This window comes from Haemaphysalis longicornis, unplaced genomic scaffold (assembly GCF_048455015.1).
Source record: "Haemaphysalis longicornis isolate Haplotype H1 unplaced genomic scaffold, Haemaphysalis longicornis Haplotype H1 scaffold_7, whole genome shotgun sequence".
NCBI classification, from domain to species: domain Eukaryota; kingdom Metazoa; phylum Arthropoda; class Arachnida; order Ixodida; family Ixodidae; genus Haemaphysalis; species Haemaphysalis longicornis.
The window spans coordinates 84142470-84158418 of NW_027526422.1; the positions used below are offsets into that span (position 1 = coordinate 84142470).

The 15949-nt window shown below is 50.0% G+C and overlaps 1 protein-coding gene across 1 annotated transcript in view; it reads left to right on the plus strand.

The window, feature by feature from the left end:
• The window catches only part of LOC144146020 (uncharacterized), a 176324-nt gene extending 170138 nt beyond the window's left edge, over positions 1 to 6186 (plus strand). Inside the window, 6 exon segments of the mRNA XM_077677936.1 lie at positions 843 to 917; positions 2209 to 2379; positions 3115 to 3460; positions 4873 to 4908; positions 5028 to 5871; positions 5873 to 6186. Coding sequence (XP_077534062.1) covers positions 843 to 917; positions 2209 to 2379; positions 3115 to 3460; positions 4873 to 4908; positions 5028 to 5871; positions 5873 to 6049 — 1649 coding nt within the window. The 3' untranslated portion in view covers positions 6050 to 6186.
• The last annotated feature ends 9763 nt before the right edge of the window (positions 6187 to 15949 follow it).

Genomic DNA, 15949 nt, shown 5'->3' on the forward strand with positions numbered 1-15949 from the left:
CACTTGTCTATGTGGGTTCAGTGGATTCAGTTTAGTTTTTTCACGTACGATTTCGGTAGGTTCATAGATATCGATCACCCTCGATTACGGAGCTAATGTTGATCAGTTGCGCAGTAATTAGTGGTCAAAACGGGCCCCTGAACAAGATAACGGAAAATGTGGAATGTGGCGTTTGTTTTCCCTCTTCATCTTGTTCTTTTGCGCTCCAGCTGCTTCTTTTTAGCACCTCTGTTCCTTTACGGTGCCACTAGATCCAGCATGTTATATATTCACAATAAAAACCACGCTAAACTGTTGCCTCTAGTGCATTTTGTAAGCGCATATCAGAAGTGCAGTATTGAGTAGAGTTTTTTTTTTAGAGATTGAGGCTAATCTCGGTGTCCACAACAATGTGCCTCGTGGAAAGTGAAAACAGACTGTCTGTCATTGTGGGCAACCAGATTTACATTGCGAGGGTTTGTTGTGTAGGCGCCAACTCCTTCGCCTGCGGATGCAGTTGTCAAGCTGAAATCATTCTTCAATAATGACTGTGCCACAAAGGCCATTTCTACGCGCATTTGTTTGTTTATTCTTCACCATAGCCTTGTGACAAGAACATTTAAATGCAAGGAGTCAGCTGTTGGAAACGCCTGCTTAAGATGGGGAGCTTTCAATTACTGGGAGGTTTATTAGCTTACGGTAGTGCTCTTCTAGAAAGGTTTGTTGAAAGGCTGCTGTGCCTGCCCTCTGTCATTGCTGTCGTGCAAGTGTTCTCTTTCTCTTGAATCACCACCACAGTTGTAAAAATTGCAGTTTCTTTTTGCTTACGTGGTTCCAATAAGGTCCAAACTATTTCTATGTAGCCGGCCACCCGCGGGGGCCACCCTTCGAAACGTCACCTCACGGCAACTTCCTCACGCCCAGCCCAAGTCACATAGGTGAGCATCTTGCCTGCACCCGTCTGCTTGGGAGGTACACGGAAAGATTTGAGTGGCCTGCGTGGATTGTGTCTTTAATGACGCGCTACGTTTGCAACTGTGAGGGTGTCTCCCTGTTGAACCGAGCGCTCAATATGTATTGTTTTCAGGGTTCGTGGGAGTCGTTAAAAACCTTGAGAAAGTCCTGAAATTTTTATAGACCCTTTAGAATCCTTAAATTTTTTTTCTTTAATAGGCATAAAAGATGAACGCTTGTTGCTTGGTTGAACTTCTTTAGCAAATCGAAGCTTGCATCTGGAGGCACACTGGAAGTGCTTATTTGTGTTAACCAAAGAACGCTGAAAAATCATCAGAAAAAGGAAATGTCACTGTAGGTATCGTTTCGGCAGGGGGACTTGCCTGAAAAAACAAGTCCTAGTGTTGAAATGTTGGCCCCAGGCACATTCGTATTTTTCGATGACCTCTCGCCATTTGCGGTGTCCACCTTCCCCTGAACATCATCTTCTTCTTGTTTCCTCTCTCTCTCTCTCTCTCTCTCTCTCTCTCTCTCTCTCTCTCTCTCTCTCTCTCTCTCTCTCTCTCTCTCTCTCTCTCTCTCTCTCTCTCTCTCTCTCTGTTTTAATATTTATTTATGTATTATTTTTTTACATTTCTGACAATGTGGTCCTGAAAATCCACATAGAGAGGGTTGAAAGTCCTTGAATTTCTGTAATACAAGACAGCATGGGCCCTGTGTTTTCTTGTGTACTAGTGAGACATCACTGGGAGCAATTCTGTGCCATAAAACGCCGCTCGAGAAAACTGACGGACCTTGAGCAGTAGTCCGGTTAAATGCAACTGCGCGGAACTGGAAAGCGCTAATGAAGTTTTAGGAACCCTTGCGATTAACTGCAGTATTATTGCTGTGCTTTTAGAGAGTACCAGTTACCATGTACTGACTTGGTATCCTCCACGGTGTCTAGTAGCCTCAAAGCAGCCGTTGTGCTTCCCCTGCCAACAAAGGGACAGGAACTGTTTGCAAATACCGAAACCGCGAAACATAGTAGAAGAAACATGCCGCGTTTAGTCGTGTTTCGCAAGGTCGCCCAAAGACGTCCTGGTGAAAGCGGGATTCACAACCGAGGCGATTTGAAGTGCCTTCGGCGGAATTCTCACGAGGAGTGCCAGAACACCTCTTTGGCTGAAACCTTTAGCTGAGCAGCGTGTGATGTTTGTTGAAGCGAGGTTCCACTGCAAATGGCCATGGCGCGGTTGGCAGTTTTGCATGATGTTTCTTTTTTTTGTTTTGCAGCGAGCATGAGTCGGATGCCTGTGTCTACAACGAGCAGCTCCCTGAGTCGGTCAACGGCATCGCGAGTGCTTCCCCCACCCGGCATGTCGCCCTTCGCCAGGCCAGGCTTTCCGCCAGGCTTTGTGGCAGCCGCCCAGGCTAGCAACGCGTACGGCACGCTCGGAGGACTCGGTGAGTGGGAGGGACATGTCACTGTCCTAAAGCTTAAAGAGACATGCTCCTGGTGGCAGGAAGGGCATCATTTCCCCGCTAAAATTGCACACTTCCTGTGCACATTGTCGTTTACGTGTTTAGTAGAGAAATTACTGCCAAAAGGTGCATTGGCAGGGTGAAAGCTGCACATTTCTGATGCACAGTGTTGTTTATGTGTTGGAGAAATAATTGCCAAGAGGCCATAATGTGCCTGGCACAGTGCTACAGCTGTAGTTCGACCATAATGCTAAAAATTACCGGGTGGCTGTTTTTGATGGCTTTAGGGTTAAAAGCACCCACGAGAAATTTTTCGTTTCTTTTTTGTTTCTGTGGTTGAGGCTTAGTGGCCTAGCCTAGATTGATTCAATGACCGTTTGTTCAGTGCAAAAATTTTCCCAAGTGACTCGTGCTCAGTATGGGCCTTCCCGTGTGTGATTTGTTGTTTAATTGCCACCTGCCGTGGTGGCTCGGTGGCTAAGGCATTGTGGTGCTGAGCCCAGAGGTGCTGGTTTAATCCCAGCCGTGGTGGCCATTTATTTTTTATGAAAGTGAAAAGTGAAAACTCCCCTGCGTCGAGAGTTCGGTGCACATTGAAGATCCCCAGGTGTTGCAAATTAATCTCTGCCCTCCACTGCGCTTCAGTGCATACAATACCAAGCTATATTTATGAAATAAGCACGTCTAACGGCCAGTGTTTCTTGCCATCGGTTGCAGCGGGCCTGTCAGCGAATTCAGCAGCCAGTTTGTTTGCGGGCCGGGGCGACCTTGGGGCTGCAGCGGCGGCAGGGTGCCTGGCACAGGACCCCTGGGGGCGACTGCACCGGGGGGCGCCCTTCGGACCCCTGGGGGGTGCTGCTCCCCCGACGGGAGGCGGTCCCCCCGGGGGGGCAGGGGGAGGGGGTGCCTGGGGGGGCCTCAAGGCAGAGGCGGACCGCGAACGGCTCGAGCAGCAGCAGCACGAGGGGGAGAAGCAGCGGCGGCTGGAGGCGGCCGCCGCCGACAAGGAGCGCAAGGAACGGGAGGCCGCCGCGGCCATGGAGAAGGCCAAGGAGATCGAGAGGTGGGTGGCTGACTGGCTTTTTGTAGCGAGAGCTACAATGGCCGTATTCTTGCCATTTCACTGTGTCCGGTGGCCGCACCGCAAGCTGAGCAGTTGCCTAGCAACTGTCGCAGCTGGCAGCGCCGCTCGCCACGCCATTTGGCATGACGTCAGAGGAGAGGAGCCGGTGAAACCGCGTTGCAACAACATAGGAGGATCCGGCATTGCATCGTATATATTTAGAAGGGGCGGCTCGTGGTATTCATCGTCAGATACGGAAAGTGAGTCAGAGAGACTGAGAGAAGCCAGGCTTCGTCGTCGGAACGGAACCAAGAGAGGCAGCGAGCCGAGGAGATGGAGAAAGAACGAGCCGCACGCCTCAAGAAGCGTTGTAACCGTACAGAGAACCAAGCTGAACAATAACATTAACCGTACCTCTCGCTACGTGCACCCAGCCATAACTTAATCAAGCCGCAGCCAATCTTTTTTGTGATGAGTGTGTGGTGAGGAGTAAGAGAAGACAGGAGCAGAGACTTCGCTTTCTGAGGTGGCTAGATAATGTCAAAAGCAATTGGTGCAGCTTCAGCTAGCGATATTTGTTGCTTGAAAAGAAACTGTGTGGACGACGTATTCTGCTGTGCAGTGAAATCGTGGAGTTGCCACTATCATCTTGTTCATCAGGTGCCGCTATCATGTCCTCCTCCATCACATCTGCAAAGCTTCATAGTCCGCATAAGCTTTCTTTGTGACATTATCTTGTTGTTTGACCACAACTGCCGGAACGGTTGTTTCACCTCCAAATATATATATATTTTTGCTAAATGATAGTTGTGCTGACCAGAGATGGAGAAGAGACGAACATGTGGTGTTGTTTACAACTAGCGCTTTGTTCAAAAGGAATGGCCTCATGTTAGTACGAATGTATGCAAAATTGACGAAAGGACATTGCTGTGTGACACTTTTATGGTATTTGCTCAAATATAGGCTGGGCCCAACTCAAAGCCAACCACCAAAAGTCAGAGGGCCAGAAAATTCTTAGTATTTACTGTCCAATATTGCATTAGTCATTTTGATATTTGAAAGTATCGAATATTGGCACATGACTACATAACTTTCTGTGAATGTTAGTAACAAAAGACTATCCATAACCCACACTTTGCTAACTTGTGCTGAAGCAGCACCCCACCTAAATGTGTCTCTGCGTTAGAGTGAGTAGACTTTATTTGCCCAGATTAGCTTGGGATTGCGGTACCCCACATTACCGTGTGATCAGAGGCAATGTTTCAAGGTGAATCGGGATCTTGGGCTGCAATCAGAGGCACGTCGGCATGCAACAGTTGCCTGTAATGGGGTATTTTTGCTGTAAAGAGGGAACTTCAGACTGTGAAAAACACTTAGTAAATTGTGCTTTGGTTCTTGTTTATTTCTTATAGGGAGAAGAAAGCTCAGGAAGAAAGACAACGAGAAAGGTAAAGACACCTTCAATTACGTTATTAGTGCGCCGGGTGGTTGTTTCATCTGCATGTTCTTTATCTGAGTGCTTTGAGTCTGACTGTTGTGTCCTGTATCTTCCTTGTTGTTCTTCAAGGGACCGTGAGAGCAGGCTACACTTGCACCACAGTCTACCGGAAGGCATGCTACGCAATGGGGACTACATGGACCCCCGGGCGACCACCAACAGCCACCACGGGCTGGTCCGGGACCGCGAGCCTCACTCCCGCCCCTCGGACTGGGGGAGCCTGCGGGAGGCACCCACGCGGTCCCCCGCACGGCCCCCGAAGATGGAGGGGCCGCCTCACTCCTTCGAGCCCCCGCCCCCGCAGCCGCCCAAGGTCGAAGTCCGGGTGAAGGAAGAGCGGCGCGAGCCCGACGAGCCCGAGCGGAAGCGACCCGCGCCTCCTCCACCCGCGGCGGCGCCCGCACCCCCCGTTGTTCCGTCTTCCGAAGACTTCCGCAATGCCCACTTCCTGGGCCTGGGCCAGGCAGAGCGGGCTGCCTTCTGGGGCGCTGCAGCGGCGGCAGCCGGACCCCTCGGGGGCCCCCCCGGCGCTGACCCCTACCGCAGCCTCCTAGACTTCCACCACTCGGCGGCGGCCGCCCGGAGCGAGATGGACCGGGAGCAGCTGCAGCGCTACCGGCTCCTGGGCCCCATGGTGGCCTTCCACGAGCGCTTCCGCGATGTCTCGGAGCTCGAGCGGCTTGCCATCGAGCGGGAACTGCAGAGCAAGCTCGCCGCGGCACCTCCCCTGCGGGCCACCGACGCCACCCCGTTCTCCGCCCTCTTCCCGCCGCTCGCCCCTCCCAACCCGTACCTGGGCAGCCTCGCCGGGCTGGCGGCCCAAGGGCGGGCGGGGGCCAAGAACGGGCCCTCCCCGCAGGCGCCCCCCGGGTCCCGACCCGAGGGGGCAGTGCCACCCCCCCTGATCCCCTGTGGCAGTGGGGGGGGGGGCGGGCGGTCCCAACGGTGGTGCGCCCCCGCACGGGCTGTCGGCTCTCAACCACAAGATGGTGGGACCCCTGGTGGACCACGGTGCGCATCACGAGGTGGCGCTCTATGCCAAGGAGAGGAGAGAACTGGCCAACCACAAGGCGGAGGGCCAGCTCAGATAGTGGTGGCAGGGGGGACCCTCACCCGTGGGGGGAGGGGCCACGAATCTCTCCTCCGAGGGGGCACAGGGTGGCAGGCAGGGTCAGGCACCGCGCTGAGCAGGGCGCTGTCGCCACGGGAGACCACACTTGTCCCGGTGACCCCACTTGTGTAGGGGGGACGCAGGAAGCGCTCGCGACTGAAAAACAAAAAGGGGAGATGTGTGCTTGCCTACTGGTCTTTCTCAGAATCGACAAAAAAAATAGCCTGTGTCAGGTGAGCAATGTGCTGGGAAACTTGACTGCTTTTATGAACTTCTGTTCCTTGAAAAAAGGACAAGGAAACTGCCTCTGCCAACATTCCCAATTGCATTCAGAATCTCTGGGCAAGCCTCGTAAGGAACTGTCGTGTGTAGCTGCTGCCTTTAAAGGCACATTTGGAAAGAGCAGTGGAGCTTGACACCTTCCAACATCAAGGGGAAGAAGTGTTCACATACTCTCGGCACCCCAGCTTTACTTCTATCCCTTCCACCCCAAGCACAAGAACATCTTTCCAGCTGCCTGTCACATGGTGCCCCTAAATAGATGCATCTTAAAAATAAGGAAGCTATGCTATATTGACAGGCACACTACTATGGCTTTGCATTGGTCGAGCGAAACCTTCCTTGCGTCCCTCTTCCGGCACAAGCCAGGGAGCTGACCTTGTCCGAACCTGCCGTAACACGTCCCCCACCCCTACGCATACCCCCCCCCTGCTACCGCGCAAGTGAGGCCATGGAGAATGTGCAACCATAGTGATCTTTTTTCTTTTCTTCTGCCTTCCCTCTTTTTTAATTTTTTTAATTCCTCCGTCAAATTTTTTTTTTAAGCGTTCTGATTGTGCTGCTGAGCGGCGCATCGAGCTTTCACACGGACTACTTCCAGTTCCACCTCGCTTCGCCGCGAGTGGTGCCAGAGTGTCAAGTCAAAATACGAAAGAGGAGGTGACGAAACAAAGGGAAAGGAAAAGTGTAAATGTTGATGTGCGTGCGCGTGTGTGTACATAGGTTTTTAAAGGATGAAGACTGTATGCGTGTGTGTGTACAATGTGCCAGTCTCGTTTTTTTGTACCATAGTTTTTGCCCATGACAGTGGAGAGGAGGGGAGAGGAGTGGTAGATACAGAGGGACGGGAACGAATAGAAAGAATGCGCGACCGCGCCGCGTGTACATTTATCTGTGTTCATAATGTACATAGAACATCTGGGAGCGTGTTTTCTTTTTTCGTTTGTTTGTTTGCTGCATGTGTGCCTGTGTGTGTAAATATTACGTAACTACAGGAAAGGAAAAAAAAAATGTGGTGAGAGAGCTCTCCATTTTTTTCTCTTGCCGCAACAGGAGGCTTGCTGTATACGGACGACGAGACTTTTTATTCCTTCCTCGACCCCGAAGCGGTTGGTTCCGCTTGTTCGTTGAAAATTTGTGATATGCGCCCGTGTCTCCCGATGTGCGGCGTGTCAGTTATTATTTTTTTTTCTAGTTTTTCGAGGTTGGCCGGCAGCGATGCACTGAACATACTCCCGTGTGAGTTCTCTGTGGCACTTTTCTTCTCGGTTTCGCTGTGAAAAGGATATTTATTATTCTGTAATACTAGTAGTGAGAATCTGGCATTGTGAACCAACCATACCTCCTCGTGTGGCTGTCGCATTTTTTCTTTCCCCCCCTTTTTTTTTCTTTTTCTCTCGCTGGTGTTACTCGACTTTCGAAGGAGGATCTGCAGGATGCATCGGTTCACTGACTCCCCCACCCTCCAGCATTGTTTGCTCATGAGAGCGCACAGAAATGTGGCAGTGTACATATATTTATATGGTTTGAAAGCGAAATAGGTGGGCATTTGAATTTCTTTTTCCCCCCTCAGTTGGAAGAATGGAACTTATCTGACTTCAGGAAGCCACGACTCGTCTTGCTTGTCTCGTTATTTAAATCTCGACAAAATGTGCTTTGTAAGTGAGCGCTCGCAGCTTACACTTCGTTGCCGACTATACTTCGCTTCACGAACTACGTGCGGTGGTGTAGAAGTGTTGCAAGACGCTGTAACAATGCTCAGAAGAGAATGTTCTCATTTTGGTATTGGCCGCTGCCCACTGTAGCATCTGCAGCGCCGCATGAAGTTTGTGAAACGCAGTGTAGAGGCTGCCGGTGCACTGTTCAAGCCAAGGTACGGGTCACTTAGCTATGCTTGGCTTGTTGGATTTAACTTCTTGGATTGTTCCTTACAAAAGCAAAAATACGTAAAGGTCATTGTGGGACACCCAGTACACAGTACACAGCAGCAAAATTTGAAAGCTAAAAGTCACCGATGGAATGAAATAGATGAGGAGGGATGCATGTCCACAACCCTTAGAAGAGAAAATTAAAAAATCTGAACGCGCGCGCGACGTCTCGTGTAAGTGGGCCAACTCGCAACGTATTTATGAAGTCGTCTATATATATATATATTGCAACTACGGGTGGGGAAGTGAGAACGCCAGCGTAGTTGCCTTATTTTTACTAAATGCGTCAGAGCCGCGCACCGAAAGAGAAGCTTTCTTTGTGTGTGTGTGTGTGTGTGCATGTATGTAAATGAAAAGTGGCGCGCTGCTTTCTATTGCGTTGTTTTATTATTTTTTTTCTTTGGTGTTGCACCAAATCCAAAGTGTTTTAAAAAAAGTTAGTGTACAGCAAGAAAATAAATGACAACATCGAGGAGCCAGTCTCCTTTCTGTTGCGAAGAGAAACCTTTCCGTCGTTGGCGTCGTTCTTAATTGTGTGGGCTTACCTGCACTCCTGTGTGTTTACTTTGGGACCAAGCTAAACGGAAGGTGCATGTTACTAAGGCACATGGGTCTTTGGGACCGAAAAACTGCCCAAACATTTTTTTAGGTATCACTTTTCTTGATTTGCAGTTTTAACTCCGAAAATTCCGTGCGTAGAACAGTACCAGCTACTTAAAAAAGCCATAGAGGCCCGAGTTCAACAAAGTAATGACAATTTTTCTGCAATTCCCCACTTTTTTTCACCAGGAGTGGTATCGCAGTGATAAGAAATTCTCGAGAGGTTCATTCCAGCATGTAGTGCAGCTATGAAGATCATTTCTTTTGCACTGTGAAGCTGAATGTTTAAGCCATGGATTATGGGAAGCATATTTTGCATTTTGTTTCAGTAGTTGTTTAATTAGCGTTATTTTTAATTGGTTCGCAGGCGTAGTTCAAACCTAGAAGTTAGAATTTATTGTTAGAACGTGTATGCGATTGCAAAACAAAAAGACTGCTTCCCACGTTTCATTCTCCACGACTTGTAATATCTCTTCATGCCTTGCTGGTAATCTTTTGTTGAATAGTTGTTTTCCTAATGTTCTCAAAAACAGTCAAGGAAAGTTTTTAATTAACTCTGAAACTAGTTACCTCATATCAAAACTAATGAGATATTTGAAATCAACTTTTAAAAAAACTGAACAAGCCCATGAAGTTTCATCAAAATTGGTTGGAAACCAGAAACAAAACAAAACAATTCACCAAACTCTTATTCATGGTTTTATGGCATGGTTTAGCCACCCGCCGCGGTGGCTCAGTGACTAAGGCGTTGTGCTGCTGAGCACGAGTACGGGGGTTCGATTCCCGGCCGCGGCGGCCTCTTTTCTGATGGAGGTGAAAAGCAGAAACGCCCATGTGTACGAGATTTCGGCGCACGTTAAAGGTCCCCTGGTGGTCAAAATCAATCCGGAGCCCTCCACTACGGCGCGCCTCATCGCCTGCCCTACAATCAATCAATCATCAATGGTTTAGCCATTTTAATTTATTGTTGGCTATGTAGGGGAACCCTACTACTGAAGTATTTATCTATAATGATAGGCTGCAGACAAAACGCCATGCTCTGTTTGTGCCCGCTGCACCTACTTCCCCAAGATATCGCACTGATTCTCGGTACTTTCATGCTATCCGAGTGCTGAAAATATTACTTCTCGTTTATTTTATGATCAATATCAGCATTTTGTTTCTTCATACAGAGGATGCAGAGGTTAAGCATGCTAGCAATAAGCTAAATTCGGTTCTGCAGATGTCCTGTCACAGCCGACGGCAGATCAGGAGGGAGGGTGGTGCAAGAAAAGCTTCATTTCTGAACACACTTTTTCATAAAAAGATGCATGTAAATCAGTCGCAAGAACTTGGTACCTGGCCTGTGCATTCTGCTCTTTAATTTGGCGAGAGATTTAGATGATGTTTACAACTTGCTCCAGTGTTTCTTTGAAGGTAGTGCAAGCCTTTGTACCAATGTCTAGCAACAATGATAAGCTGTTGACTGTTCCTGCCACGATGTTGAACGACCAATGAATAAGGGGAGCACTCGGCACTCGATGGCGATGGAAGACAACGCAAAGGTAGGAGAGAAGGAGGCGGGTGAACGTGCAGATGGCATCATTGAAGTAGGTAGCTGAAGCAGCCAAGCTGCTGATACACTGGTTGGATTTGCGGAGAAAAGTAACTCGAGCATAACGAGTACATTCTGAAATACAAGCATGATAATGTAGACTTGGTGAGTCCACTGAGTGCTTTAGTGAGTGACTAGTGAGTGGGTAGTAGGGGGTGATAATCTGTGATACTCGCAGAGTCTGCAGTAGCTGTAGGGGTACGAAAACATGAAGGAAGCAGGCGAACCACCTCGCGTGGTGCAATGTTGAGGTATGGAGGACCTCATTTATAGTTGCAGCGAGGCACGAGAGAGCAAATAGAGTCGATGGAGTTCTGAAAGGTTACAGGAGGTGATGGAATAACCCTGTGTCTGCTTAAGTGTGGAGAGCATATTAGGCCAGAAAATATTGGGTTATTTCCTTAGTGTCTCCCTCTCCTGACTTTGAAGGTGCCATCGCACTGGAAGAGTAGTCATATTTTAATTATCAAAAAGGTGGCTTCGAATAGGTTTGGAGTTGCAGGTTCACCAGCGTTCTTTGTCCTAGTAGAGTTTTTCGCCCTAGTAATGATTGTGAAGAGCTGAAGGCAGGGCTGATTGGCAGGCAGAGAAGAGAAGGCTGAGGGACTAAATGAAGATGGTTCCCGAGCAGAAACCCTGGATTGTTACATTGGCACCATTAATATGGTTCCAGGGATGGGCACGTGTGAAAATACTATGCATGCCATGGGGAACTCGCAAGGCAGAGGTTTTACTTTTTGTCGCACCAAGTCAGCAACCAAATGCCATGTCGTCTGTCCAAGTGCATTATGACCGCATTACTGGGTTGCTAAGAGGTCCGGCTAATTAGAGACCTCGCTGCCCAGTCTTCTCTTGAGCTCTGGGTAAAGCTGTTTAATTTTCAGAAATTCCAGGTGGCGACTTGCCCTCCGCGGATTTCACAATTCTATAGGGTGGCTTGCACATCCTGGCTCTACGGTGTTGCCCTCGTTGCCTTAGATGGGACGTTGGCCTCAATATTAGTTGCGCCTTTCCTTTATATGTCAGCATATTTTGGCAAATATTTGACTAATTTGTGTCGATTTCTCGGCATCACCCCCCTTTTCTCCGAAGCCGTTTTCCACACCTATCATTTCTGCCACGACGAACAGCATGACATTTTTCCAAAACTGAAACTGGCGGCTCGAAAAATCGCCATTTTTTCGAAATATGTCGTTTTTTTTTTTTTTTTTTTCACTTGCATTATCATCTTCGACTATCCCTCTTTCATGAAAAAAAATGAAAACGAAATACGAACGAGAACCTAGCGAAAATCGTGTCTGAATGACTCGCGGTGAGCCTAGAAATCACGCAATCAAGCCGAATTTCGGCCATCTTTGAGAGGTTTTGCTGCACGGCCGCGTGGCTGGCCGCCATTTCAGACACTTGAGAGAGGTAGACAAAGCCTTCTTCTCTCAATCAAACCGCTCGCCAGCTTCGTATCTCCGTGTAAAAAATAAAAAGTAAATATTTCTCCCCGCTTGTTTTGAGAGCTTTCACTGGGTATTTAAATCACGTGACGCGAAATCGGGACCGCCATTGGCTCTCGCCGCTTGTGAGCCGCCATCACCTCCGGCGTTCCGTTCGCTACTTCGCGCTATCTTTTCTATTTCCTTATCGTGTGTTGTTAATCACGAACGGTGAGAAGAAGCATGACTTTCATCGCCGCAAGTCCCGGACTTCAAACCCATACAAGGGAAAGCGGAAGCAGCGCGGCATTGCAACGATTATGGCCAACGCCGGCACGACCGGCACAGCGAGGCCTAACGGCGATGCGCCTTCAAGCGTTGCGAGCGCGGCTCAATCAGGCGAGGCTGGTTTTATCAGTGACGCTATCAGCTTTGTAAGCGTATCGGAGAAGTTCCAGCCTTCCAACGCGGGGAGACAGTCGGCAACGAAAGTGTTGCAAGCGCAGTTATCTCCGAAGTCGACGGTCTGAGTGACCTTGTGAGCGGCGCCGTGTGCGCGATGTGCGGGAAGTACGAACTCGTCGTAGTTGAGGTCGCTGACAAGTTGAAGGGCCTCGCATCGGTACTGGAACTCAATTGCAAATACGTGCAGTGCCCTGCAAGAGTGGTTTCGTCTATCTGCTCGTCGCAGCGCGCTTCCGCCATCGGCCGCGGAGGCCGCAACCTGGAACTCTGCAGGGGAAGTCCCCGTGATTAGAGCACTGCACGGGCCCGGGCCGGCCCGAAAGCCCGGGCCCGACCCGGCCCGCGGGCCGGGCCGGGCCGCCCGAAGTCGATTATCGGCGGGCCCGGGCCGGGCCCGGGCTCAACGCCGTGGGCCCGGGCCGGGCTCGGGCTCGACGCCGTGGGCCCGGGCCGGGCTCGGGCTTGAATTTATAGGCACGGCCGTTAATAGGTCCGACGTGAAGTGTAGAAAAGAGCATCAAAATGAATATTCTTGGTTTATTTTTGGGCGCTTCTTGCTGTTATTTGTACGCATTGTTTTAAAAACATGATTTGCTAGGTCTGATGGTCACTATACTGCAATTTTAATGACATATATTTCTTGTACTGCATCAAGATTTTATATTTTGGTGTATAACATACCAAAGATGCGATTACAAGGAATGCCCAAGAGGGTAAGGAATTATTTCAGACATCCTGGAGCTGTGCACCTATGTCTATGTTTGTACACGTGGGTTTTAGATGTCGCACCAATCAAAATGCGGCTGCCGTGGTCGGGAATCAAACTCTCGTGCAACAGAAACACCACTGCTTAACAACCACTACAGGTGAAGTATTTCAACGCGCGTACAAAATTGTTGATTCAAATGCGGATTAAAAAATTTAAGCAATACCAACTTGTGGCCGAGACAACCACGCGAAGTTGCCAAGATTCTGGTCATCAAAGGTGACGGTGTATCTCGCGCAAGAGTACGAGCTATTATTACGCCGATGTGGCGTGAACTGCAGACGGTGAAAGCTAAACTACGTGCACTTTTAAACCCTTATTTCGTTGCGTTTCAGTTCATGACGTGCTTGTACAGACTAGATGCTCCGTCTGATCGCCCGGAATATAATAAACAAACTTTCTTCAGCGTCAAAGACCGGGCCTGGTCACACACGCGTGGGCCTTCCCTAGGCCAAAAAAATAAATTACCGGGCCGGGCCGGGCCTGGGCTTGAGATGGCGGGCCCGGGCCGGGCTCGGGCCAGGCGCACTTATGACTGTCCGGGCCCGGACCGGGCTCGGGCTAGGTGTTACGGGCCCGGGTCGGGCTCGGGCTTCGCGAAGCGGGCTCGGGCCGGGCTCGGGCCTTAAAATCAGGCCCGTGCAGTGCTCTACCCGTGATATAGTTTCGCCATCAATGTGAAAGCGGTACTCGCTGCACGCGCGGTTGGCATCGGACACGATCAGCTGTGCAGGTTTTGTGCCATTCTTGGTCTACCAAAACCACTGCACCAAAAGACGTTCCACAACATTGCCAAGAAAGTTCATGCCGCGGCCACAGAAGTCGTCTCTGACAACCATGCTGAAGCAAGGAAAGTAACTGTGTTGCAAACTGGTCAGACTGAGGTCAGTGTGATGTTTGGTTGTACTTGGAAGAAATGAGGACACAAAAGCCACACCTGTGTTGGCACTGCCATTTCTCTCGACACTGCTCTCTGCCTGGATTTTGAGGTGCTGCCAAACTACTGTCAAGATTGCAGCCACCCCCAAAAGCTTGATTAGCAAGAGGAGGAAGTGTGGCAAGCCTTTCATGCCCCTGTGTGTGAAAAAAATGTCGACTACTCATCCATGGAGACAGAAGCAGCACTGCGCATCTGGCACAGGACGGTATCGTACAACCTGCAGTTCACTGTAGTGGAGACCAACGTTACTAGAATTATTCTAGTAACGTTGGTGGAGACGGCCACTGCTCTCACGGTGTTGTGGTTCAACAGGGGCCACTCTAGCTTTGAGCAAGTTCTCCAAGAACTGGGAATCTTCCCTTCAGAAGAACTGGTTAGACAAAGCAGTGCAAGTGACCAGTGGAGGATCAGGCCAATGTCAGCCAGGCTGACTGCTGAGGCTAGGTCCCATCGCCACAGCCTGGAGAAACGGGCCTGTACCGAGGACTCCACCCGCAAGAACCGTGAAGGTGCAACTTATGCAGCAGGTGCGTTCTAGTTTTAGTACCTCAATGTGGACATTTCAGACTATATCCCCACCAAGTTTCATGTTGTTTGAGCAAGAATTTCTGAATCTGCCAAAGAAATAAACTTTCAATTGCGTTTTTCTCAGTTTGTTGTTTTTGTCCGTTTTCTGAGATTGTGCACACTTATTTTCCCACTTAAAGTTGTTGTATCACGATGAAATTTTGCACAGATAATCATTATAACACATAGAGTGCTCAAATCTTGTTCATTATTCAATTTATGTCCTTAAATAATTCTGACAGTGATAAAACAAAAATATACAGAACAAGAAAAGGCACACTACCAGTCATTTTTTTTTCGTGGTGAGGAAAATGAATATGAGGCTTTTAAATGCGAATGCATTTATTAGCCGGGGGTTGTCTTGCTCCGTTGGCCGGCGTGCGCCTGCATTCCTCCAGCGCGAGCTCACGTGAGCGCGCGCCTCGTAGTTATGCCTTCGTCGTCGTCGTCGTCGTAAATGCGAATGCATTTCTTAGTCGGGGGTTGTCGTGCTCCGTCGGCGTGCGCCCGCAGGTGTTATCTCTCCGCGCTCCTCCTCGCCCCTAGCAACAGCTGTGGCGCGCCTAGCAACCGGAGCAGGTGGTAGCTCGGGCGGGAGTAGCGGAGGGCAAGGGGAGAGGAGGAGCGCGCTCGGGCGTGTGAGGGCGCTCGCATCGCGGAGCTCGGGCGGAGTAGTGGAGAGGAGGAGCGCGCTCGGGCGTGTGAGGGCGCTCGCATCGCGGAGCTCGGCGGAGAGAGCTCGCGCGCGGGGCGGGCGTGTTGCGCGGGTCTCTCTCTCCTCTCCGCGTACCCTCTCTCCGCTCGCTGCGCTCGGAAAAATATATATAAATGCAGTGGAGCGCGCGCCTCTCTCCGTGACTGCTTGCCGCAGCGCACTCATCGGTGCACCCAATGCATTCGCATTTCCGCACGATCCCCTTCGGGGAGGTGGGGGGAGTTTTTTATGTACTTACTTGAGGCAGAAAAATGCAAGTTCCTAGATAACTTAACTAAGTACAGCTGACCAACCGTACTTATCCGGATTGGATTTACAGATTTACAGGTAGCATTTCGGCTGGCGTGCCCGCAAATTTTCCCGCCATTTTTTCGCGGGGCTACCATGGTTGCCAGACCAGGACTGCCCTCTGTTGATTAGCTCGCATCATCCGTAAAGGCCGCTGATGTCAGCCCGCTCTGGTTACAAACCCCTGCTCGCTCGCGCCGTGGGCTTGGGCCTGTTTTTTTTTTCGCTTCGTCCCCATGGTTGCCAGACCAGGACTGCCCTCCCCTTTACGGGCCCCATACGTTTGTAGTATCTCCCGTGGGGACGAAGTG